At 42.3% G+C, this 24,042-nt stretch overlaps 1 protein-coding gene across 3 annotated transcripts; it reads right to left on the bottom strand.

Annotated features, from left to right (window-relative positions):
• Nucleotides 1-11,933: 11,933 nt before the first annotated feature.
• On the bottom strand, nucleotides 11,934-23,941 carry rsph14 (radial spoke head 14 homolog). Of its 3 annotated transcripts, none has more exons than XM_014174841.2 (7): nucleotides 23,722-23,941; nucleotides 22,636-22,837; nucleotides 21,863-21,965; nucleotides 20,908-21,026; nucleotides 19,844-20,063; nucleotides 19,354-19,490; nucleotides 11,934-12,442 (listed from the first exon to the last, which is right to left on the bottom strand). In XM_014174841.2, the coding sequence occupies exons 1-7, from the start codon at nucleotides 23,749-23,751 to the stop codon at nucleotides 12,204-12,206; spliced, it is 1,050 nt and encodes a 349-aa protein (XP_014030316.2). In that variant the 5' UTR covers nucleotides 23,752-23,941; the 3' UTR covers nucleotides 11,934-12,203. The 3 variants fall into 3 exon arrangements, with proteins under 3 accessions (XP_014030316.2, XP_014030314.2, XP_014030317.2); XM_014174839.2 differs by having other exon boundaries at nucleotides 19,844-20,069; nucleotides 23,722-23,939; XM_014174842.2 differs by lacking the exon at nucleotides 21,863-21,965 and having other exon boundaries at nucleotides 19,844-20,069; nucleotides 20,908-21,021; nucleotides 23,722-23,940.
• Nucleotides 23,942-24,042: the final 101 nt, after the last annotated feature.

The following is a 24,042-nucleotide window of genomic DNA, read 5'->3' as shown; positions in this document are numbered from 1 at the left end:
TAGGAATAAGAAATGTGGAGCTAACGTTGTAAACCGCGATTGACCACACTCCAGCACAGTAGATGGCGGCATGCACCTTTAACATTTGTTTGAGGACTGACATGATATCATAGAATAAGAACTACTACTACTACTACTACTACTACTACTACTACTACTACTACTACTATCCTACCGATCCTCGACTTCGGCGATGTCATTTATAAAATAGCCTCCAGTACCCTACTCAATAAACTGGATGCAGTCTATCACAGTGCCATCCGTTTTGTCACCAAAGCCCCATATACTACCCACCACTGTGACCTGTACGCTCTTGTTGGCTGGCCCTCGCTTCATACTCGTCGCCAAATCCACTGGCTCCAGGTCATCTACAAGACCCTGCTAGGTAAAATCCCCCCTTATCTCAGCTCACTGGTCACGATAGCAGCACCCACCTGTAGCATGCGCTCCAGCAGGTATACCTCTTTGGTTACCCCCAAAGCCAATTCCTCCTTTGGCCGTCTCTCCTTCCAGTTCTCTGCTGCCAATGACTGGAACGAACTACAAAAATCTATGAAACTGGAAACACTTATCTCCCTCACTAGCTTTAAGCACCAGCTATCAGAGCAGCTCACAGATGTCACATCCTGACCAGTAGAGGGTATTTGTTTTATGTGGTTCGGGGGTTATGTGTATTGTAGAGGGGTGTTTTATTTATGTGTTCCGGGGTTTTGGTGTATGTTCTGGTTTTTGTATTCTAGGGTTTTTCTAGTGGTTATATTTCTTTGTGGTCTGTGTGGCTCTCGATCAGGAATAGCTGTTCATCGTTGTTCCTGATTGAGAGTCATATTTAAAGAGCTTGTTTTCACTTGTTTGTTTGTGGGTAGTTGTTTTTGCACTGCTTGTAGTTATAGCCTGCAAAACTGTTTCCTGTCGTGTTTTCTCTATTTCCTTGTTTTTGCGTGTTCACGTGTTTAATAAAATATGATGATGAGCACGCAACCCGCTGCGCCTATACGACACCCGTGACAACAGATCACTGCACCTGTACATAGCCCATCTATAATTTAGCCTAAACAACTACCTCTTCCTCTACTGTATTTATTTATTTAGCTCCTTTGCCTTTACCTCCCTTATCTCGCCTCATTTGCTCACATTGTATATAGACTTATTTTTCTACTGTATTATTGCCTGTATGTTTGATTTACTCCATGTGTAACTCTGTGTTGTTGTATGTGTCGAACTGCTTTACTTTATCTTGGCCAGGTCGCAATTGTAAATGAGAACTTGTTCACAACTTGCCTACCTGGTTAAATAAAGGTGAAATAAAAATACAAATAAAATTAAAAAAAATCTTTAGGAGCAAGCCAAAAAATGAGGCCAAATCAGAGGGTGAAGTTCCGCTTTAATTAGATCAGATTGTCATAGGTGTCGTAAGGATTGGACCAAAACACAGCGGGTATAGTGCTCATCTTCTTTATTTAGATTAAAGTGAACACTTAAACAAAATGACTAACAAACGACAAAACAACAGTTCCGTAAGGTACAAAGACTATAACGGAAAACAACCACAAGTGAAAACACACACAACTAAATATGGCCGCCTCCAATCAGAAATAACAAGAAACAGCTGACTCTGATTGGAGGTCATTGACAAAACTAACATAGACGTAGAAAAACTAGAAAAACCACATAGAAATAGAAAACATAGAACAAAACCCCCGAAACACACTAAACAAACTCCCCCTGCCACGCCCTGACCAAACTACAATAACAAACAACCCCTTTTACTGGTCAGGACGTGACACAGATAGGTGTGTTGTAACTTTTGCCAAATACTGACTTTAACATACATTGCTAAGAATGTGAGAGTAATGGGAGACCTAGTGGGCATAAAACCCAATGATGATGAGCACCAATGTTGACCACCCTAACCACTGTCCCAATAAGGGTTCTCTCTAGGCTATGTGCTTATTGGGCCAGTATAGTTAGGCCCCAGTGAATGTTCTTGCAACGGTCTCATGAAACGTGCCTTGAACATTAATATCTTATGTTCTGAGAACATGTCAACCATGTTCTGTGTATGTTTGGTGGGACATGGATGAAAAATTATCCTAATCCTTAGAAAAATGGACACATGAATGTTCTTGCAACGTTACCAAGAAACGTGTGTAGAACATGAATATATTTTGTTGTGAGAACATGGTAACCATGTTCTGTGTATGTTTGGTGGGACGTTGATGGAATATTCTCCTAACCCTCAAACTGGACACATAAGATGTTCTTACAACGTCCCATGAAACATGTCTAGAACATTAATATTGTATATTCTGAGAACATGGTAACCACGTTCTGGGTATGTGCTGTTTGATATTAAGAGAATGTTCTCCTACCTCTAATGCCAAGACATGCTAAAATGGTTCTCAGAAGGTTTTTGCTAACATGGATAAAATTTCCCCCTAACTAACGGAAAACTGGACACTCAACATTACGGGTAACAATACAAGCAGGTAACAATACAAGTTATCTCTCCCTAGAATTATTAGCTGGGCTGGTACTGGGTAAAGTTCATGATGCAGTCCAACTTAAAAGGACATTTTAAAAATGTTCTACTTAATATTAATCTCCAGCAACATCAACATACAGTGAGCTCCAAAATTATTTGGACTCTGTATGCCAGCACTTTGTATTTGAAATGATACACTATGAGGTTAAAGTGCAGACTGTCAGCTTTAATTTGAGGGTATTTTCATCCATTTCGGGTGAACCGTTTAGAACCTCCTTGTTGTACATAGTCCACCCATTTTAGGGGACCAAAAGTATTGGGACAAATTCACTTACAGTGCATTCGAAAAGTATTCAGACCTCTTGACTTTTTCCACATTTTGTTAAGTTACAGCTTTATTCTAAAACGGATTGAATTGTTTTTTATTCCCTCATGAATTTACACACAATAACCCATAATGACTAAGCTAAAACACATTTTTTGCAAATTTAAAAAAATTAAAACTGAAATGACATTTACATAAGTATTCAGACCCTTTCCTCAGTACTTTTTTGAAATACCTTTGACAACGATTACAGCCTCGAGTCTTCTTGGGTATGATGCTACAAGGTTGGCACATCTGTATTTGGCGACTTTCTCCCATTGTTCTCTGCAGATCCTCTCAAGCTCTGTCAGGTTGGATGGGGAGCGTCGCTGCACAGCTCTTTTCAGGTCCCTCCAGAGACGTTCAAGTCCGGGCTCCTCCCTTGTACTTCATTGATCAATTAAGTTTTTATTTTAATTTTTTTTTATTTCACCTTTATTTAACCAGGTAGGCCAGTTGAGAACAAGTTCTCATTTACAACTGCGACCTGGCCAAGATAAAGCAAAGCAGTGCGACAAAAACAACACAGAGTTACACATGGGATAAACAAACGTACAGTCAATAACACAATAGAAAAATCTGTATACAGTGTGAGCAAATCATGTAAGGAGGTAAGGCAATAAATAGGCCATAGTGGCAAAATAATTACAATTTAGCATTAACACTGGAGTGATAGATGTGCAAGTAGAGAATACTGGGGTGCAAAAGAGCAAAAAAAATAAATAACAATATGGGATGAGGTAGTTGGGTGAGCTATTTACAGATGGGCTGTGTACAGGTGCAGTGATCGGTAAGCTGCTTTGACAGCTGATGCTTAAAGTTAATGAGGGAGATATAAGTCTCCAGCTTCAGTGATTTTTGCAATTCGTTCCAGTCATTGGCAGCAGAGAACTGGAAGGAAAGGCGGCAAAAGGAGGTGTTGGCTTTGGGGATGACCAGTGAAATATACCTGCTGGAGCGCGTGATATGGGTGGGTGTTGCTATGGTGACCAGTGAGCTGTGGTGGGTAGTATATGGGGCTTTGGTGACAAAATGGATGGCATTGTGATAGACAACATCTAATTTGCTGAGTAGAGTGTTGGAGGCTATTTTGTAAATGATATTGCCGAAGTAGGAGGATCGGTAGGATAGTCAGTTTTACTAGGGTCTGTTTGGCAGCATGAGTAATGGCTTTGTTGCGAAATAGGAAGCCAATTCTAGATTTCATTTTGGATTGGAGATGCTTAATGTAAGTCTGCAAGGAGAGTTTACAGTCTAACCAGACTCCTAGGTATTTGTAGTTATCCACATATTCTAAGTCAGAACCGTCCAGAGTAGTGATGCTAGTCGGGCAGACGGGTGTGGGCAGCAATCGGTTGAAGAGCATGCATTTAGTTTTACTAGCATTTAAAAGCAGTTGGAGGCCACGGAAGGAGTGTTGTATGGCATTGAAGCTCATTTGGAGGTTTGTTAACACAGTGTCCAAAGAAGGGCCAGATGTAAACAGAATGGTGTCGTCTGCGTAGAGGTGGATCAGAGAATTACAGCAGCAAGAGCAACATCATTGATATATACAGAGAAAAGAGTCGGCCCGAGAATTAAACCCTGTAGCACCCCCATAGAGACTGCCAGAGGTCCGGACAACAGGCCCTCCGATTTGACACAATGAACTCTATCTGAGAAATAGTTGGTGAACCAGGCGAGGCAGTCATGGCCAGGTCGATGAAGACGGCTGCACAGTACTGTCTTTTATCGATGGCGGTTTTGATATAGTTTAGGACCTTGAGTGTGGCTGAGGTGCACCCATGACCAGTTCGGAAACCAGATTGCGTAGTGGAGAAGGTACGGTGGGATTCGAAATGGTCGGTGATCTGTTTGTTAACCTGTCAGGGCTAGGTGGGACGTTAGCGTCCCACTCTATTCAACAGCCAGTGGAAGAGCGTGGCGCGAAATACGAATACCTCAAAAATGCTATAATTTCAATATTTCAAACATACGACTATTTTAAACCATTTGAAAGATAAGACTCTCGTTAATCTAACCACATTGTCCGATTTCAAAAAGGCTTTACAGCGAAAGCAAAACATTAGATTATGTTAGGAGAGTACATAGACACAAATAACCACACAGCCATTTTTCAAGCAAGCATATATGTCACAAGAACCCAAAACACAGCTAAATGCAGCACTAACCTTTGATCTTCATCAGATGACACTCCTAGGACATTATGTTATACAATACATGCATGTTTTGTTCAATCAAGTTCATATTTATATCAAAAACAGCTTTTTAGATTGGCGTGTGATGTTCAGAAATTGTATTCCCACCGAAAACTTCCGGTGAATTTACTAAATTACTCATGATAAACATTGACAAAATACATAACAATTATTTTAAGAATTATAGATACAGAACTCCTTTATGCAATCACTATGTCAGATTTTAAAATAGCTTTTCGGCGAAAGCACATTTTGCAATATTCTGAGTACATAGCTCAGCCATCACGGCTAGCTAATTTGACACCCGCCAAGTTCGGGGCTCACTAAACTCAGAATTAGTATTAGAAAAATTGGATTACCTTTGCTGTTCTTCGTCAGAATGCACTCCCAGGACTGCTACTTCCACAACAAATGTTGTTTTTGTTCCAAATAATCCATAGTTATGTGCAAATACCTCCATTTTGTTCGTGCGTTCAGGTCACTATGCAAAGGGTAACGCGCGAGCGCATTTCGAGACAAAAAAAATCAAAATGTTCCATTACCGTACTTAGAAGCATGTCAAACGCTGTTTAAAATCAATTTTTATGGTATTTTTCTCGTAAAATAGCGATAATATTCCAACCGGACAATGCTGTATTCATTCAAAAAGGAAGAGAAAAAATGGCGAGGTCTCGTGAAAGCGCATTTCCAATCTCTTAGTCACCGGGCAGACCACTGACAAACTGTGCTCCTGTTATCTGCCCAGAGACAGGAGACGCCTCAATACGCTTTCTGAACACTTTAGAGAGCCAATGGAAGCCTTAGAAAGTGCTACATAACCCCACAGGCACTGTAGTTTCGATAGAGAAGCAAATGGAGAACTACAAATTCGCAGACAGGCCACTTCCTGCTTGGAATTGTCTCAGGTTTTTGCCTGCAATATGAGTTATGTTATACTCATAGACACCATTCAAACAGTTTTAGAAACTTCAGAGTGTTTTCTATCCAAATCTACTAATAATATGCATATTCTTGTTTCTGGGCAAGAGTAGTAAGCAGTTTAAATCGGGTACGTTTTTGATCCGGCCGTGAAAATACTGCCCCCTAGCCCATACTGGTTAACTTGGTTTTTGAAGACTTCAGAAAGGTAGGGCAGGATGGATATAGGTTTGTAACAGTTTGGGTCTAGAGTGCCACCCCCTTTGAAGAGGGGGATGACCACGGCATCTTTCCAATCTTTAGGGATCTGACGATACGAAAGAGAGGTTGAACAGGCTAGTAATAGGGGTTGCAACAATTTCGGCGGATAATTTTAGAAAGAGAGGGTCCAGATCGTCTAGCCCAGCTGATTTGTGGGGATCCAGATTTTGCAGCTCTTTCAGAACATCTGCTGTCTGTATTTGGGTGAAGGAGAAGGGAGGGGGGGGGGGCTTGGGCAAGTAGCTTTAGGGTGTGCAGGGCTGTTGGCCAGGGTAGGGGTATCGTCGATTTATCGGTGGTGACAGTATTTCCTAGGGAGGAGGTGCTCTTATTCTCCATGGACTTTACAGTGTCCCAAAACCTTTTGGAATTAGAGCTACAGGATGCAAATTTCTGTTTGAAAAAGCTAGCCTTAGCTTTCCTGACTGACTGTGTATAATTGTTCCTGACTTCCCTGAAAAGTTGCATATCGCGGGGGCTATTCGACGCTAATGCAGTACGCCACAGGATGTTTTTGTGCTGGTCAAGGGCAGTCAGGTCTGGAGTGAACCAAGGGCTATATCTGTTCTTCGTTCTACATTTTTGGAATGGGGCATGCTTATTTAAGGTGGTGAGGAAAGCACATTTAAAGAACAACCAGGCATCCTCTACTGATGGGATGAAGTCAATAACCTTCCAGGATACCCGCGCCAGGTTGGTTAGAAAGGCCTGCTCGCTGAAGTGTTTTAGGGAGCGTTTAACAGTGATGAGGGGTGGCCGTTTGACTGCGGACCCATTACGAACACAGGCAATGAGGCAGTGATCGCTGAGATCCTGGATTGAAGACAACAGAGGTGTATTTAGAGGGCAAGTTGGTCAGGATTATATCTATGAGGGTGCCCATGTTTACGGATTTAAGGTTGTAGCTGGTAGGTTCCTTGATAATTTGTGTGAGATTGAGATTGTAGTACGGCTGGGGTGTTAAGCATATCCCAGTTTAGGTCACCTAACAGTATGAACTCTGAAGATAGATGGGGGGCAATCAATTCACATATGGTGTCCAGGGCACAGCTGGGGGCTGAGGGGGGTCTATAACAAGCGGCAACAGTGAGAGACTTATTTCTGGAAAGGTGGATTTTAAAAAATAGAAGCTCGAACTGTTTGGGCACAGACCTGGATAGTATGACAGAACTCTGCAGGCTATTCTCTGCAGTAGATTGCAACTCCGCCCTCTTTGGCAGTTCTATCTTGACGGAAAGTGGTGTAGTTGGGGATGGAAATTTCTGAATTTTTGGTGGCCTTCCGAAGCCAGGATTCAGACACGGCTAGGACATCAGGGTTGGTGAGTGTGCTAAAGCAGTGAATAAAACAAACTTAGGGAGGAGGCTTCTGACGTTAACATGGATGAAACCAATGCTTTTACGGTTACAGAAGTCAACAAATGAGAGGTGTAGTACTGGGGGCTACAGGACCTGGGTTAACCTCTACATCACCAGAGGAACAGAGGAAGAGTAGGGTAAGGGTACGGCTAAAGGCTATAAGAACTGATCGTTTAGTACGTTGGGAACAGAGAATAAAAGGAGCAGATTTCTGGGCGTGGTAGAATAGATTCAGGGCATAATGTACAGACAATGGTATGGTAGGATGTGAGTACAGTGGAGGTAAACCTAAGCATTGAGTGACCATGAGAGAGGTTGCATCTCTGGAGGCACCAGTTAAGCCAGGTGAGGTCTCCGCATGTGTGGGAGGTGGGACAAAAGAGCTATCTAAGGCATGTTGAGCGGGACTGGGGGCTCTACAGTGAAATAAAACAATAAGAACTAACCGAAACAGCAGTAGGCAAGGCATATTGGCATTAGAGAAAGGCATAAAGTAATCACAGATGTTGATCGGGAGAGCTAAGACAACAACGTGTAAATGGCAATGAATGGGCAGAGAGGGTCAGTTAGGTACACACAGGACCTGAGTTCGAGGCTGGGGCTGACAGATAAACAAAATGAGGTACCGTATTAGTGAACAGTCCAGCAGGCATCAGCTGTATAGTCGAGTGATCATAGGGTCCAATGAGCAGCAATAGGTGAGTCAGGGAGCCGTTCGGTAGTTGCTACTACGCTAGGCGAGCGTGAGACACAGCGTTCAGAAAGCTAGCGGAACGGGGCTAGCAGATGGGTCTTCGGCGACATCGCAACGGAAAAGCTGTTGAAACCACATCGGACAATTACGTCGGCAGACCAGTCGTGATGGCTAACTGGTGCTTTCTTTGGGACAGAGGCGTTATCCAACAATAGGCACTCGGTTGCAGCTAGCTAGCTGCGATGATCCGGTGTAATGGTCCAGAGCTTGTGGCAAGGTCACTGATTAGTTAGGAACTCCCCTCACCCCTCACTAGGTCTTAATTGGACACATTGAAAGGAAATAACGAAAACCAGCATACACTTGGCCGGCCCTCCATGGAATGAGTTTGATGGAATGAGTTTGACATCCCTGGCCTAGGCTATATTTTGCTTATTGAGAACGTGGCTCACTCATACAATACAATTTATGGGAGCCTAGTATGTTTTGTTTTAAGAGAAATGTGATGCGTAAAGACATGTAGGCTAGGCTCATTGAAGCCAATTACAACAATGTTGACTGCCAACAATCCAAACATATTGAGTAACACTGGATGTTTTTTTCTTTTTTTACTGTTGCTATTACTAATTGCTGTAGCCTATGCTATTTAATAAACTGTAGTATCAATCCACAATGGACCAGGGTGAGAATTTTCTGTGCCCCCAGCCAAAGTGGAGTTGATGACAACGCAAAGACGTCAATAACCTATGAAACTTGAGACAAACACATGCAGTATTAAACGGTTGAGTGGCCAAGCACTTGTCACATCTACAACTTGTTTATTCATCAAAACACAATTCTTATTCAAAGCCCCTCACAATACATTTGCAGATGGTGAATGTAGGCTAGTAATTAGTAGGCCAACATCTGTTTCTGCCTTTGCTGATAAATGCAGTTGTATGATTATCATAACCCTGGCTGGCTGTTATGTTGTGCAGTATGGATGGAACTGAGGATGTTGTGTAACGAAAGGGTGCCATGACTGATTTTTTTATTGAGCGGATGGTCAGGGGGCCAGAACATAATTTCAAAAAAATTGTAGACTACAAACTGATAGAATATTTGACTAAAACAGGATAATTTCAAACCTTGCTTACATTTGTATATGATCACATCCACAGAGTGTACAAAACATTATGAACACCTGCTCTTTCCATTGCAGACTGACCAGGTAAATCCAGGTAAAAGCTATGTTCCCTTATACAGTGGCTTGCGAAAGTATTCACTCCCCTTGGTATTTTTCCTATTTGGTTGCCTTACAACCTGGAATTAAAATTTATTTTTGGGATATTTGTATCATTTGATTTACACATTACCACTTTGAAAATGCAAAATATTTTTTATTGTGAAGCAAACAAGAAATAAGACAAAAAATAACAGAACTTGAGCGTGCATAACTAAAGTCAATACTTTGTACAGAGTTACCTTTTGCAACAATTACAGCTGCAAGTCTCTTGGGGTATGTCTCTATAAGCTTGGCACATCTAGCCACTGTGATTTTTGCCCATTCTTCAAGGCAAAACTGCTCCAGCTCCTTCAAGTTGGATGGGTTCTGCTTGTGTACAGCAATCTTTAAGTCATACCACATATTCTCAATTGGATTGAGTTCTGGGCTTTGACTAGGCCATTCCAAGACATTTAAATGTTTCCCCTTAAACCACTCAAGTGGTGCTTTAGCAGTATGTTTAGAGACCTCTGTCCCAGTCTCAACTCTCTGGAAGACTGAAACAGGTTTCCTTCAAGAATATCCCTGTATTTAGCGCCATCCATTATTCCTTCAATTCTGACCAGTTTCCCAGTCCCTGCCGATGAAAAACATCCCCACAGCATGATGCTGCCACCACCATGCTTCACTGTGGGGGTAGTGTTCTCGGGGTGATGAGAGGTGTTGGGTTTGCGCCAGACATAGCATTTTCCTTGATGTCCAAAAAGCTCAATTTCACCAATCTGACCAGAGTTCCTTCTTCCATATGCCTTTTGGCGAACACCAAACGTGTTTGCTTATTTTTTTATTTAAGCAATGTATTTTTTCTGGACACTCTTCCGTAAAGCCCAGCTCTGTGGAGTGTACGGCTTAAAGTGGTCCTATGGACAGATACTCCAATCTCCGCTGTGGACCTTTGCAGCTCCTTCAGGGTTATCTTTGGTCTCTTTGTTGCCTCTCTGATTAATGCCCTCCTTGCCTGCTCTGTGAGTTTTGGTGGGCAGCCCTCTCATGGCAGGTTTGTTGTGGTGCCATATTCTTTCAATTTTTTATAATGGATTTAATGGTGCTCCGTGGAATGTTCAAAGTTTCGTATATGTTTTTATAACCCAACCCTGATCTGTACTTCTCCACAACTTTGTCCCTGTTTGGAGAGCTCCTTGGTCTTCATGGTGCCGCTTGCTTGGTGGAGCCCCTTGTTTAATGATGTTGCAGACTCTGGGGCCTTTCAGAACAGGTGTGTATATATACACTGAGATCATGTGACAGATCATGTGACACTTAGATTGCACACAGGTGGACTTTATTTAATTAATTATGTGACTTCTGAAGGTAATTGGTTGCACCAGATCGTATTTAGGGACTTCATAGCAAAGGGGTTGAATACATATGCATGCACCACATTTCCATTTTTTTATATATATATATATATATATTTTTTTTTTTTACTTCACCAATTTGGACTATTTTGTGTATGTCCATTACATGAAATCCAAATAAAAATCCATTTAAATTACAGGTTGTAATGCAACTGTCACATCCTGACCAGTAAAAGGGGTCATTTGTCGTTGTAGTATGGTCAGGGCGTGGCAGGGGGTGTTGTTTTTGTGTGTTTTCGGGTTGGTTTGTTTCATGGGGCTTTGTTCTAGTTTTCATTTTCTATGTTCATTTTCTATGTGTGGCCGAGTATGGTTTCCAATCAGAGGCAGGTGTCTTTCGTTGTCTCTGATTGGAAGCCATACTTAGGCAGCCTGTTTTTTCCTGTGGGTTGTAGGTGGTTGTTTTCTGAATAGCCCGTGTGCCTTACGGAACTGTTTGGTCGTTTGTTTGTTTATTTTGTTTGAGTGTTCTCTCTAAATAAAGAAGGAAGATGAGCACTATACCCGCTGTGCCTTGGTCTGTCCCTTACGACACTTGTGACAGCAACAAAATAGGAAAAACAGGGGATGAATACTTTTGCAAGGCACTGTAGGTGTCACTTAGTAAATCCACTTCAATTAATGTAGATGAAAAGGAGGAGACAGGTTGAAGAAGGATTTTTAAGCCTTGAGACATGGATTGTGTATGTGAGCCATTCAGAGGGTGAATGGGCAAGGCAAAAATATTTAAGTGCCTTTGAACGGGGTATGGTAGTAGGTGCCAGGCTCACCGGTTTGTGTCAAGAACTGCAACGCTGCTGGGTTTTTCACGCTCTACAGTTTCCCGTGTGTATCAAGAATGGTCCACCACCCAAAGAACAACTTGACACAATTGTGGGAAGCATTGGAGTCAACATGGGCCAGAATCCCTGTGGAATGCTTTTGACAACTTGTAGAGTCCAGGATGAACTGTGAGCCAGAACTTGTGGGGCCAAATAAAATCACCCGCGAGCCATCAGTTGGGGAACCTCTATACAGAGGAGCTGAAACTTGCCACTGTGATCAGTTTTAATCACATTAACAGGATAGATGACACAGACAGATGATGAATAAGAGGTGGGTCTACTAGTCTGGTAAATATACACAAGCAGACATTTACATTAAGGAAGTGTGAGTGTCTGTAGTCGAAGAAGGACTGTGTGTGTGGTGTGTCTGTGAGAGCACATGCATCAATGTGTGTGAGGGAGAGAGAATAGGGGGAGGAGCGAGGGAGAATCAGATAATGAGAGGTATTTGTCTCTTCTTCCCTTGCTCTCTCTTTCTCTCAAGGGGTCCAGGAGATCACGCGGATGGCGGTGGCTGCTGCCCGGCAGATGATGGAAGCTGGGTGATTGAGCCTTGTCTTTAATAGTGGCAGGTGTTCCAGTAGCTGTTCCCGAGCGCAGGGGGCTTCAGCCAGGGCGGTGAGGGCACGCAGCGCGTTAGCACACACAGCTCTGTCCTCACTGCCCACCAGCTCCAACAAGGGGGGGATGGCACCTGCCTTTAAGGCCTGGTACTTCCCTGTGGACGACAGAGGGGAGAAGTGAGCATGAGTGAATTAATGATGAGGTTGACACTATCTGTTGAGACATTGACGCTTCTGCATTAGGGGAAATAGCACCACTGTCTGCCCCACCGTTGTTGTTGTTGTTATTGTTTTGTTGACTAAGAATAGATGGGGAGCATCACGCAACGTGGTAAAAAAAACAAATCTGTATATATTCTGCTGTTCTATCACGTGCAATGATGTCCGAGGAAAAAAAACTGTCGTTGTTTGCAGTAACTTCATTGTTGTTGTAATATCGCAAACGGACGTGGCAGTTTTACAATCTAAGTAACATAATACAAAAATTCCCCATCAAAATACTTTAGTTTAAGCTAGAGATATGGGCTGCGTCTCAATCCACCACATGTTGGCCTTCCCCATCTGCAGTGGAAGGCAAAGGTTGGTTACTTTAAAGAATCTCAAATATAAAATACATTTTGATTTGTTTAACACTTTTTTGGTTACTACATGATTCCATATGTGTTATTTCATAGTTTTGACGTCTTCACTATTAGTCTACAATGTAGAAAATAGTAAAAATAAAGAAAAACCCTTGAATGAGTAGGTGTTCTAAAACTTGACAGGTAGTGTACACAAAGTGCCTAAGCAAATATTTTAGACCCATTTACTTTTTCCACATTTTGTTACATTACAGCCTTAATTCTAAAATGGATGAAATAAAAACATTTCCTCAGCAATCGACACACAATACTACATAATGACTAAGTGAAATCAGGTGTTTAGAAATGTTTGCAAATGTATTAAAAAAAAAGAAATACCTTATTTACATAAGTATTCAGACCCTTTGCTACGAGACTTGAAATTGAGCTCAGGTGCATCCTGTTTCCGTTGATCATCCTTGAGATGTTTCTACAACTTGATTGGAGTCCACCTGTGGTAAATTCAATTGATTGGACATGATTTGGAAAGGCACACACCGGTCGATAAAAGATCCCACAGTTGATAGTGCATGCCAGAGCAAAAACCAAGCCATGAGGTCGAAAGAATTGTCCATAGAGCTCCGAGACAGGGTTCTGTCGATGCACAGATCTGGGGAAGGGTACCAAAACATTTCTGCAGCATTGAAGGTCCGCAAAAACCCAGTGGCCTCCATCATTCTTAAATGGAAGAAATTTGGAACCACCAAGACTCTTCCTAGAGCTGGCCGCCTGGCCAAACTGAGGAATCGGGGAGAAGGGCCTTGGTCAGGGAGGTGACCAATAACCCAATGGTCACTCTGACAGAGCTCTAGAGTTCCTCTCTACACATGGGAGAACCTTCCAGAAGGACAACCATCTCTAGAGCATGGTAGTGGCCAGACGGAAGCCACTCCTCAGTAAAAGGCACATGACAGCCCCTTAGAGTTTGCCAAAATGCACCTAAAGACTCTCAGACCATGAGAAACAACATTCTCTGGTCTAATAAAACCAAGATTGAACTCTGTGGACTGAATGCCAATCGTCACAGAGCTTGAGAGGATCTGCAAAGAAGAATGGGAGAAAATCTCCAAATACAGGTTGCAGCATCATACCCAAGAAGACTCGCGGCTGTAATCTCTGTCAAAGGTGCTTCAACAAAGTACTGAGTAAAGGGTCTGAATACTTACGTAAATGTAATATTTCAGTGAAAAAAAGTATACATTTGCATACATTTAAAAAAAACTGTTTTTGCTTTATCATTATTGGGTATTGTGTGTAGATTGAGGGGAAAAAAACGTATGAATTTTAGAATAAGGCTGTAACGTAACAAAATGTGGGAAAAGTCAAGGGGTCTGAATACTTTCCGAATGCACTGTATCTACCTCAATTACCTCTTACCCCTGCACATCGACTCGGTAGTGGTACCCCTTGTATATAGCCAAGTAATCGTTACTCATTGTGTATCTAGTATTACTTGTATTATTACGTATTTTACTTTACTATTATTTCTCTTTTTTTCTCTCTGCATTGCTGGGAAGGGTGTGTTAGTAAGCCCATGTCCATAGACCCCATGGTTCCAAGAACAATACTTACCTTACGAGCCTGAAATGTAAGAATTTGTACAAGGAACAGCAAGTCCAAAACAACAGAACACCTGTCGTGACTTGGCACACATGCGGTACATAGCGTCGACCAGAGTCGATGAACCAGAGGCTCAAACCCACAGAAAATCTGCAGTAGCCTGGAAACTGAGGATTCACGCACAGCCACGGCAGTCTAAGGCTCTAACCCACAGGGAAAATGTGTTAACCCGAACAAAACACTGGCTAACATCAACCAAGTCCATAGACCCTACCAGTTCCAAAAAGGCTCCCACAGAGACCCAAGGAGTCTGAAATTCCAGAACTCACACAAGGAACTGTAAGTCCAAAACAACAGGGCACCTGCTGTGACTTGATTTACATTTACATTTAAGTCATTTAGCAGACGCTCTTATCCAGAGCGACTTACAAATTGGTGCATTCACCTTATGATATCCAGTGGAACAACCACTTTACAATAGTGCATCTAAATCTTTTAAGGGGGGTTAGAAGGATTACTTTATCCTATCCTAGGTATTCCTTAAAGAGGTGGGGTTTCAGGTGTCTCCGGAAGGTGGTGATTGACTCCGCTGTCCTGTCGTCGTGAGGGAGCTTGTTCCACCATTGGGGTGCCAGAGCAGCGAACAGTTTTGACTGGGTTGAGCGGGAACTGTGCTTCCTCAGAGGTAGGGAGGCGAGCAGGCCAGAGGTGGATGAACGCAGTGCCCTTGTTTGGGTGTAGGGCCTGATCAGAGCCTGAAGGTACGGAGGTGCCGTTCCCCTCACGGCTCCGTAGGCAAGCACCATGGTCTTGTAGCGGATGCGAGCTTCAACTGGAAGCCAGTGGAGAGAGCGGAGGAGCGGGGTGACGTGAGAGAACTTGGGAAGGTTGAACACCAGACGGGCTGCGGCGTTCTGGATGAGTTGTAGGGGTTTAATGGCACAGGCAGGGAGCCCAGCCAACAGCGAGTTGCAGTAATCTTGGCGGGAGATGACAAGTGCCTGGATTAGGACCTGCGCCGCTTCCTGTGTGAGGCAGGGTTGATAATGTGCATTCGTGCACCACCTCATCGATGAACCACGGCAGCTCAAGGCTCAATCCCACACCGAAACTATGGTAAACACAGTCCTAAGAACACTATGAGCCATACTGGGAGCAGTATGAGGGAACCGCAACCTCAACTTCTTGGGCGGGGAACAAGGGGGTTTGACAACCTAGAGCACACTCGAAGGGTGACATACAGTTGAAGTCGGAAGTTTACATACACCTTAGCCAAATACATTTAAACTCCGTTTTTCACAATTCCTGAGATATAATCTTCGTAGAAATTACCTGTCTTAGGTCAGTTCGGTTCACCACTTTATTTTAAGAATGTGAAACGTCAGAATAATAGTAGAGAATGATTTATTTCAGCTTTTATTCCTTTCATCACATTCCCAGTGGGTCAGAAGTTTACATTCACTCAATTACTATTTGGTAGCATTGACTTTAAATTGTTTAACTTGGGTCAAACGTTTTGGGTAGTCTTCCACAAGCTTCCCACAATAAGTTGGGTAAATTTCGGCCCATTCTTCCTGACAGAGCTGGTGTAACTGAGTCATGTTTGTAGGCCTCCTTGCTCCCACACACTTTTTCATTTCTGCCGAAAAATGTTCTATAGGCGAGGTCAGGGCTTCGTGATGGCCACTCCTATACCTTGACTTTGTTGTCCTTAAGCCACCGACGTCCTTTTGTGTACAACATCATAACGTCATTGTTCTCTAGCCTCTGTAGCGTGTGCACAAAGAGAATTTAAAAAACTCTGTGTTGAGTGTGCATGTTGGGCTCACCCCGCAACCTCATTGGACAATACTGTGCCGACCTGATCCAACCTTCCATTTTAATCTTGCAACCTCATTGGACATCATTCCACCTGCCAATTAACATTGTCCATCATGTTTGGTTGTTATCCCATTGTAGCGCATGCTCTCAGCAGACTAGTATGTCAAACGAGCAAGCGAATGTGATAATGTTGGCACATTTTATACAATGGAAAATGTATACTTACAGTATATGTTTGCATCAAATGTCCAACTCTTTGAAAGTAATGTATTGATTATATCATATGCCTACATGATGAATGATGATCGCTGGCAATCAACAGCTGCAGTGTTGCCCACATTGGATTACATTGGATTATCCCATATTATGGAATACATGGGTAAAAGTTTATAAAGACAAAAGGTGAACACATGGAATTATTTCATTTGGATGGATAGTTGACACAAAATAAAGGTAGGCCAATATTTCCTCATCTTAAAAGTGGGTTTGCAGTATACATTTCTCAAGTGCATCAAAGTTATGTATGTTGTGTCACGATTCACGTTAAAATAATGGTTAAATTAAAATAAATAAAAAATCACGGATGGGATAAATGGATGGATGCGTGCCTTGTAAAAAAACACACAGCCTATTGCACAATATATTCCAAAATTCAAACAAAATACACCAGAAACACGATTTAGGAGATACAGGTTGTGAGCATAGTGTTTATGATCGGGTTGATAATTGTGACTCACCACCTGTATTTGGTCTTATGTAGCAAAATTAGATAAAAGTAGAGACTCAGAGCTACAAAATAGTATATCATACACTGCATTTGAGGAACAATGGGAAAGTTATTCTGCTTTGAAAATTGATCAATTTGTAATCTCACTTTTGAGAAAATCGCCTTTGAATGTTTTGCTATCTAGCGAAGAGCACTTCTTCGTCAACACCCATTCAGCATCGTTCACACCCTCACCCTAAGCTTTAGCCTCACCCATCTCGTTTCGCTCTCGAAGAGCACACTTGACGCTCTGGCTGATGGTTTGTTTACCTCTGGATAGCATGAAAACAGCCTAACCAGCTCTTCTGGCAACAATTTCATTACGCTTTTTTGCAGACGTTTACTGACACTGGCCATATTCAACAGGTGTTATACACACGTCACGTAACGTTAGCTAACGAGCCCGCCAGCCAACGTTAGCTAGTTAAACAATGAACAGTGCCAACAATGCCACAGTGCTGGGAGCTAACCAACCATGTTTAATGTTTGCTAGCTAATATTAGGCTCTAACTACAACAGCACACAGCTCTGGGAAACAAATAATAACTTCAGGTAGGGAGCCAGCCAGATAACGTTAGCTAGCTAGCTAACAGTACACTTTAGCTTGAAATGAAACCACTTTCTGTCAAAATCAGAAAACGTGTAATATTTGAAAATGTAGCTAGCAAACGCTAGACTATCTTATCTGTACCTCATCGTGCATGGACGCGTCTCCCTGTCAGGAATGCCATGCCACCATTGCCCTTAGTTTGAAGATGTAATCCGGAGACAGGTGTTTCCTCCATCTGTTTAGCTATCATACTCTAATTCCACTGATTTCAAAACATGATCCTCCAGAAAGTGGAGAGCCACACTAATGCAGCTCCACTACACAACACATTGTTTTTTTTTAAAGCCACGTTCGACAGGATTACCAACACAGACTGACGAGCTTCGATGGCAGACCAATCTGAACTTCTCTCTCGGCATGTCCTGCCCACTCATTATCTCAGCCAATCATGGCTAGTGGGAAGGTTGCTCACTTTTTCTGTGGCTTAACCAACAAGGCTCGTAATGTAACCATTGTATTCGTATTTACAGATGGCATACAATTTTGTTATTAAGGCACATGTTCAAGAAGGCATTTCTGGCAAAAAACAAATGTAGATTTTTTTTATTTTTTATTACGTTCAAACGGCAATCTTGTGAAGTCGTGACTTGCAACATACGCCTAGTTTCCTGAATTGGGTCACAATTATCTTCTAATGTATTTGTGTTGCACAGGTGCCGTCGTTGACGGCAGACACCCTCCCTTCCCTCCCTTTAGTTTAGGGGGATATTTTTGTTGTTTGGGGGTTTTTGTGTTTTCTTTTGAGGTGCATTCGGGATCTCCACCTTTAGGGGGGGGGGTACTGTCACGTCCTGACCAGCAGAGGGAGTAATTGTATTCGTTTTGGTCAGGATGTGGCAGAGGGTTTGTGTTTTGTATGTATTTCTACGTTCTGTCTAGTTTAGTTTTTCTATGTTTAGGATTGGGTGTTGGACTCTCAATTGGAGGCAGGTGTTTCAGGTTGCCTCTGATTGAGAGTCCTATATATAGGTGTGTGTTTGGTTTGGTATTTTGTGGGTAGTTGCATTTCGCACTGCTGTTGTAAGTATAGCCTGTGAAACTGTCGGTCTGTCGTTCTTTGTTTTCTTGTTTTTCTCGTGTTCACATTTATTTAATAAATATATATGATGAACATGCAACCTGCTGCGCCTTGGTCCTCTCTACATAACGACAGCCGTTACAAAACTACTACCAAGGTCTTATAAATCTAATTTCAGATGTTGTCTAATTTATGCATGGATTTGATTGACGTATGCAATGTATTTTCACTGTTATGAAAATAACTAATGGTAAGCGCATGCAGCAATTCATAAGGACATGCAGCCATTCATCCCATCTGGCTTCAGAGCGCACGTTCAATACATTACAGGGAACAAGCACGTAGATCTCATGCACTAAATGATGGCAGGTTTGAATGTAAGGATTCTGTGGGGTTTTCTGCTGGGAGAGCACTGTAAATTGTTTATTATGCATGTATGAGCGATACATTGACAGAATCCAAAAAGGGAGGTTTAAAAAATAACGAGGTAGTTTTGAACCCTCCAGAATGTCTCTTTAATGTACGTTCCCTGCAACATAGAGATAAGCCTATGTTGTTAACATTGTTCACATGCAAACTTGCACCCTAACTCTAAACTATTACTTAAGACAATAGTCACAATAGATATCTAAAATATCCTTTCTTTCACATTCAACCATTCCCCTCCTTACCTTTAGTGATAATAGCTGTGTTCATAATAGTCCCAGCAGCACTGGCAGTCACTCCTGGGTCGCAGTCTGATAGCAGCTTCACCAGGACTGGGAAAACTCCCTCCTCACATACCTTGTGCTTCCCTTCTGATGGAACACTAACAGGGCAAACAGGGGTCTTCAAATGGAATCATAACTTACTTCAAAGCAAGCTTCTTCCACTTACATTTAATTGAGTTTAATTTTGCATGCACATATTACTAGAGCGCATTTTTTCTACATGACACCCACCATTCATGAATATTGAAAGCCTCAAATTCCAAATATTTAGATTTTTTTTTAAGTATTCTTTCCTGTCAGTAAGTAGAGCATGGCTGCGTACCAAATGGCACCTAATTCCCTAATAAGGCACTACTTTGACCTGAGCTAATAGAGCGCTGGTCAAAAGTAGTGCAGTATGTAGGGAATAGGGTGTCATTTGGAACATACCCATGTTTGTGTCTCTGCTCACCTGATGCCCAGCATGGCGGAGGCTGCGGCCCGGCGGATGTCAGGGGAGGGGTGAGAGAGCTGGTTTCGCAGCATGGGAACTCCGTTACTGGCCAGGGCCGGCAGGGCATCCACCCTCACACAGTAGCTGAGAGTGGCCAGGATCAGGGCCCGGATCTCCTCCTGCTCAACAGGCAGCTTCAACACCAGCCGGGGAACCAGGCCCAAAGTCACCATACACACTGCACCTGACCAGGAGACAGAAGGTCATAAGGCCCTAAAACATGTCCATCATCTAAGGATTTGGATTCATACCAGTCTCTTTCATTGAATCACTTGTTTCGTTAATAATTGTTACATTTAGAAGATCTTATGATAAGATCAAAACGTCGGCAAAAAATTTTAATTAAATTGTTGCCAGCCGCAGTTACAGTCACCAACGCTCTAGATAACATGAAAACAGCCTAACCAGCTCTGCTAGGGCAAGTAAAATGGTCAGAGTGAGGGGTTCTCTCATTTGTGTCTGGAAGTAGCTCGCAAGTTAGCCAGCTAGCTTGGGTGCTTGACTGCAGTTGTGAGTTCAGAACGCTCGGATCAACCCTACTCCTCGGCCAGAGCGTCCAGTGAGCGAAACGCTCTGAAATTACAAAATGACAATCTGACAATGCTCTGAATATACGAACGCCCAGAGCGCACTCTTGCACTCCAGATTGAATTTACGAACCCACCCTTAATAACACACCCGAAGTCGTAAAATGTCTAGCTAGTAATTTGTTATGCTAACAAGCTAGCAAGAACATCAACTTCTGGTAGACAGGCAAAGCGCTAGTACACTCAACTGAAAGGATACCGTTCGTTTACAGTATACTAAAATGAACTAATGGTATATAGTATGTAGTATATACTCATTAAGTATGTAGTATACAGGATATTAGTATGGGTATTCCGAACACAGCTATAGAGTTTGAATAGTGTCAAAATCAAAATACATCCAAATGTCATGTGTAATGAGTCCTTCAGCTTGCCTGGAGTGTCACTGTAATTGGGGCAGCTGAAAACCAAAGACTAAAGCCTAGGCATACGTACCTGCAGGAAACTCAGCCACCATCTTCAGTGCACGATGCATGTTTTTACGACAGGCATCAACTGGCTCATCTAGAAGATCAGACAGTGGAGCCACCACATCCCACGTGAGGAAGGCTTCTCTAGGGACATACACTTGTGTCACTCACACCAATCGCCACCCAACCCAAGATTCCCTCCACTCATTTGCAAGTCCACAAGTTTATTCGTGTCTACTATTTATGGGTGTGAAATAAGTACCCCAAAAATGTTTTACTAAGGATTGTTTCCTCATCCGAATAACTTGCCATACAGAAGATGACTGTTGCAGAGATATTGGATATTATGACGAGATGCTTGTGTCGCCTCCCTAACAATGGGATTTGTTGTCCACAGAGTGGAACGGCAGGATGTCAAGCACCCGGCTATTCCTCTCTCTGGATTGATGGATACATCTCGTTATTTGAATACTTTTTTGAATATTCGATGAGTGGTGATGTCATCTGCCTGTATTCAATGGAGAGTGAGATGCTATGCTAACCTCATGAATATGCATAGACATTTCAAATTTCAACAGGGACACTCAAAACGAAAGTATTTTTTTCTCAAAGTCGCTGGAATGTCAGGTGCATCACACTTATATCAGTACACTCGTAACAACCTAAGCATTACAAAACATATATTAGATCAAATAAGCCTCACGTATCAATAAAGCAATACATTTTTATCTTGACTAAATTTGACACACTCTCATTGCCCCCATACAAAAACTCTTCTCTTGCGTAATAATTAATGATCTGCTTAACATGGACAGATTTTGGGTGGAGTAAACGACCTCGCTTTGCCTCTTCCTCTTTGGCTGTGGTCATTGACATTGTTGGTAAACCATATTGTACTAGGCTGCCACCTACTGTCTGCAGTAACTATAGCATTGACCATTTTAGTGGACCAAATTATCCCTGGGAATGGGATTGCTCACCTCCCCACATTATGGGCAGCTAGTAGGTAAAAGACTTCTGTAGTTTTGATTCTCACTGAGCTGTCTCTGTCTTGCAGCAGGGCCTTCAGCCTCTCCAAACAGCCTGAAACAAATTCACAGAGGATATCTAGTTTGGAAACATTTACTTCCCGCTGGTTAAGAGAAGGCTTTGTGAAGAATTTAGCCCAAATGATCTACAGTACTCAGAAGGCTAAACCGTGTTGTCCCCTTTTGTTGACTATTGTGCAATTAACAGGCACACTTCTAGCTTCTAGATGTTGTGCGTGGGTACGAACTGAGTCCACGACAAGGATATTCGTTCAGGCGGTCAGCTTCCAAGGTAAATAATACAGAGCACTTGAACCGTCTTATTCGGAGTGTAAACTAGTAGGGCTAGCTATCTCGGGCACAGAACGAGGAGATCCAGCGTCCATGCAGTGAGATACCAGCCAACTAAGTTAACAATGGCAACCTTGGGAACATAACAATAGTGAACAGTCCTGCGTTGTCTAGCTAATAACAAGTGTGTATAGCCGCCTTATGCAAATTACTCAACACTTGAGCATACATGACTGGATGGCCAGCACTACAATATCCTAACAATGACACCAGGTTAATCTGCACAGGTGAATGTATTATCTCCCAAAACCATTACAATGCTATATTTGTGCCTCGTGAAACAGATGCAGGAATTTAAAAATGAGATTCCACAAATGTTTGTGAAATGAAAGCATGGATTTTATACAAATACAATAATGGAATATGCATCTTACCTTTGTGAATAGCCTCATATGCCCTCTTTGGATCATGAACCAGGTCGCAGAGGGCTGCAAGAGCTCTCTGTCGTATGCACAGCTGTGGATCTTGCAGTTCCAGAGAGAGCCGCGGAAGGGCTCGGTTGCCGAATGCAACAGGTGCTTGAGTCAGGTCAATATGCGGGGGCAATTGCTCCGAAATCCGCGTGCTAGCCATACTCTAACAAAATAAGAATTTTTCTTATTAAACAACTGTTGATTATAGCTAACCTTATTTCGCTATATTGTAACAATAAGCTGCCTGTTACTAGTTGTTTGCCAGCGAGCAGAACAGTTATCTTGCTACTCAGCGCCACTGCTGCTCACTCCACCAATCGTTGCTTAGTAACTAGCTATCTGTACACAATACACATACCTTTCCCCCTTTTTTTAATTTTTTTTTTTTTTTACAGGTTATATATTTGTTGTTAGTTATATTTCGCTAGTTGTTTGGGTCAAAAAGAGGTGATTAACAGAAATACAATACATTACATCACATTCCCCTTTCCCGTCCTTCTCAAACTCGTGCGTTTCTATACGAAAATTACCTTAGGCAGGCCTAGACCATTACCTACAATACATCTCTTTCACTGACCTTATTATCGATTTTTTTATTATAATAAAACAATAAAAATGTGTTTATTGGTTTCATTTATTGCCCTTATTTTAATTGTCATTGACAACAGGGCCTCTTTCCAGAACAACCAGTAGCCTATCACAAAGAACACTATGCTGCATGCTTTCCCTGACCAATACAGGTGACGTAGGCCAGTGGTTCCAAAAATGTGGGGCCGCCCACATATATATATATATATATATTTGTAACCCGGGTGGTTCGAGCCCTGAATGCTGATTGGCTGACAGCCGTGGTTTATCAGGCCGTATACCACGTGTATGACAAAACATTTATTTATAATGCTCTAATTATGTTGGTAACCAGTTTATAATAGCAATAAGTCACCTCGGAACAGCCCTTAGCCGTGGTATATTGGCCATATACCACACCCCCTCGTGCCTTATTGCTTAAATATATACAGTACCAGTCAAAAGTTTGGACACACCTACCTTGATGACAGCTTTGCACACTCTTGGCATTCTCTCAACCAGCTTCACCTGGAATGCTTTTCCAACAGTCTTGAAGCAGTTTCCACATATGCTGAGCACTTGTTGGCTGCTTTTCCCCAGAAATGTGTCACTCAAATGTCACATGAATACACATTAGACATGGCAAAATGTATAGAATTGCAAGAAAATTAGCTTTAAAACTGCAAAAGTCTGTCCACCAACAAGAGGGGCGGGAACAGTTTGTGTCACAAACAGTGCTTTTGCCCATAAAAATAGATGTGGCGTACATGCAGAGCGAGGCGCAGGATGTTCCCCAATGTT

Source organism: Salmo salar, chromosome ssa26 (assembly GCF_905237065.1).
Source record: "Salmo salar chromosome ssa26, Ssal_v3.1, whole genome shotgun sequence".
In the NCBI taxonomy this organism is placed as follows: domain Eukaryota; kingdom Metazoa; phylum Chordata; class Actinopteri; order Salmoniformes; family Salmonidae; genus Salmo; species Salmo salar.
This window is presented reverse-complemented; position numbering and strand designations above follow the sequence as displayed.

What these genes read in the sequence shown, in the direction of transcription:
- rsph14 (XM_014174839.2), bottom strand. Translation starts at nt 23,751, where the DNA reads ATGCCAAGAGTGTGCAAAGCTGTCATCAAG. An exon ending in TGTGCAAAGCTGTCATCAAG is followed by an intron (nt 22,838 to 23,721) that starts GTAGGTGTGTCC and finishes TTATTTTGTTAG; the next exon opens with AGTATGGCTAGCACGCGGAT. An exon ending in GCTGCCCATAATGTGGGGAG is followed by an intron (nt 21,027 to 21,862) that starts GTGAGCAATCCC and finishes GTATGTCCCTAG; the next exon opens with AGAAGCCTTCCTCACGTGGG.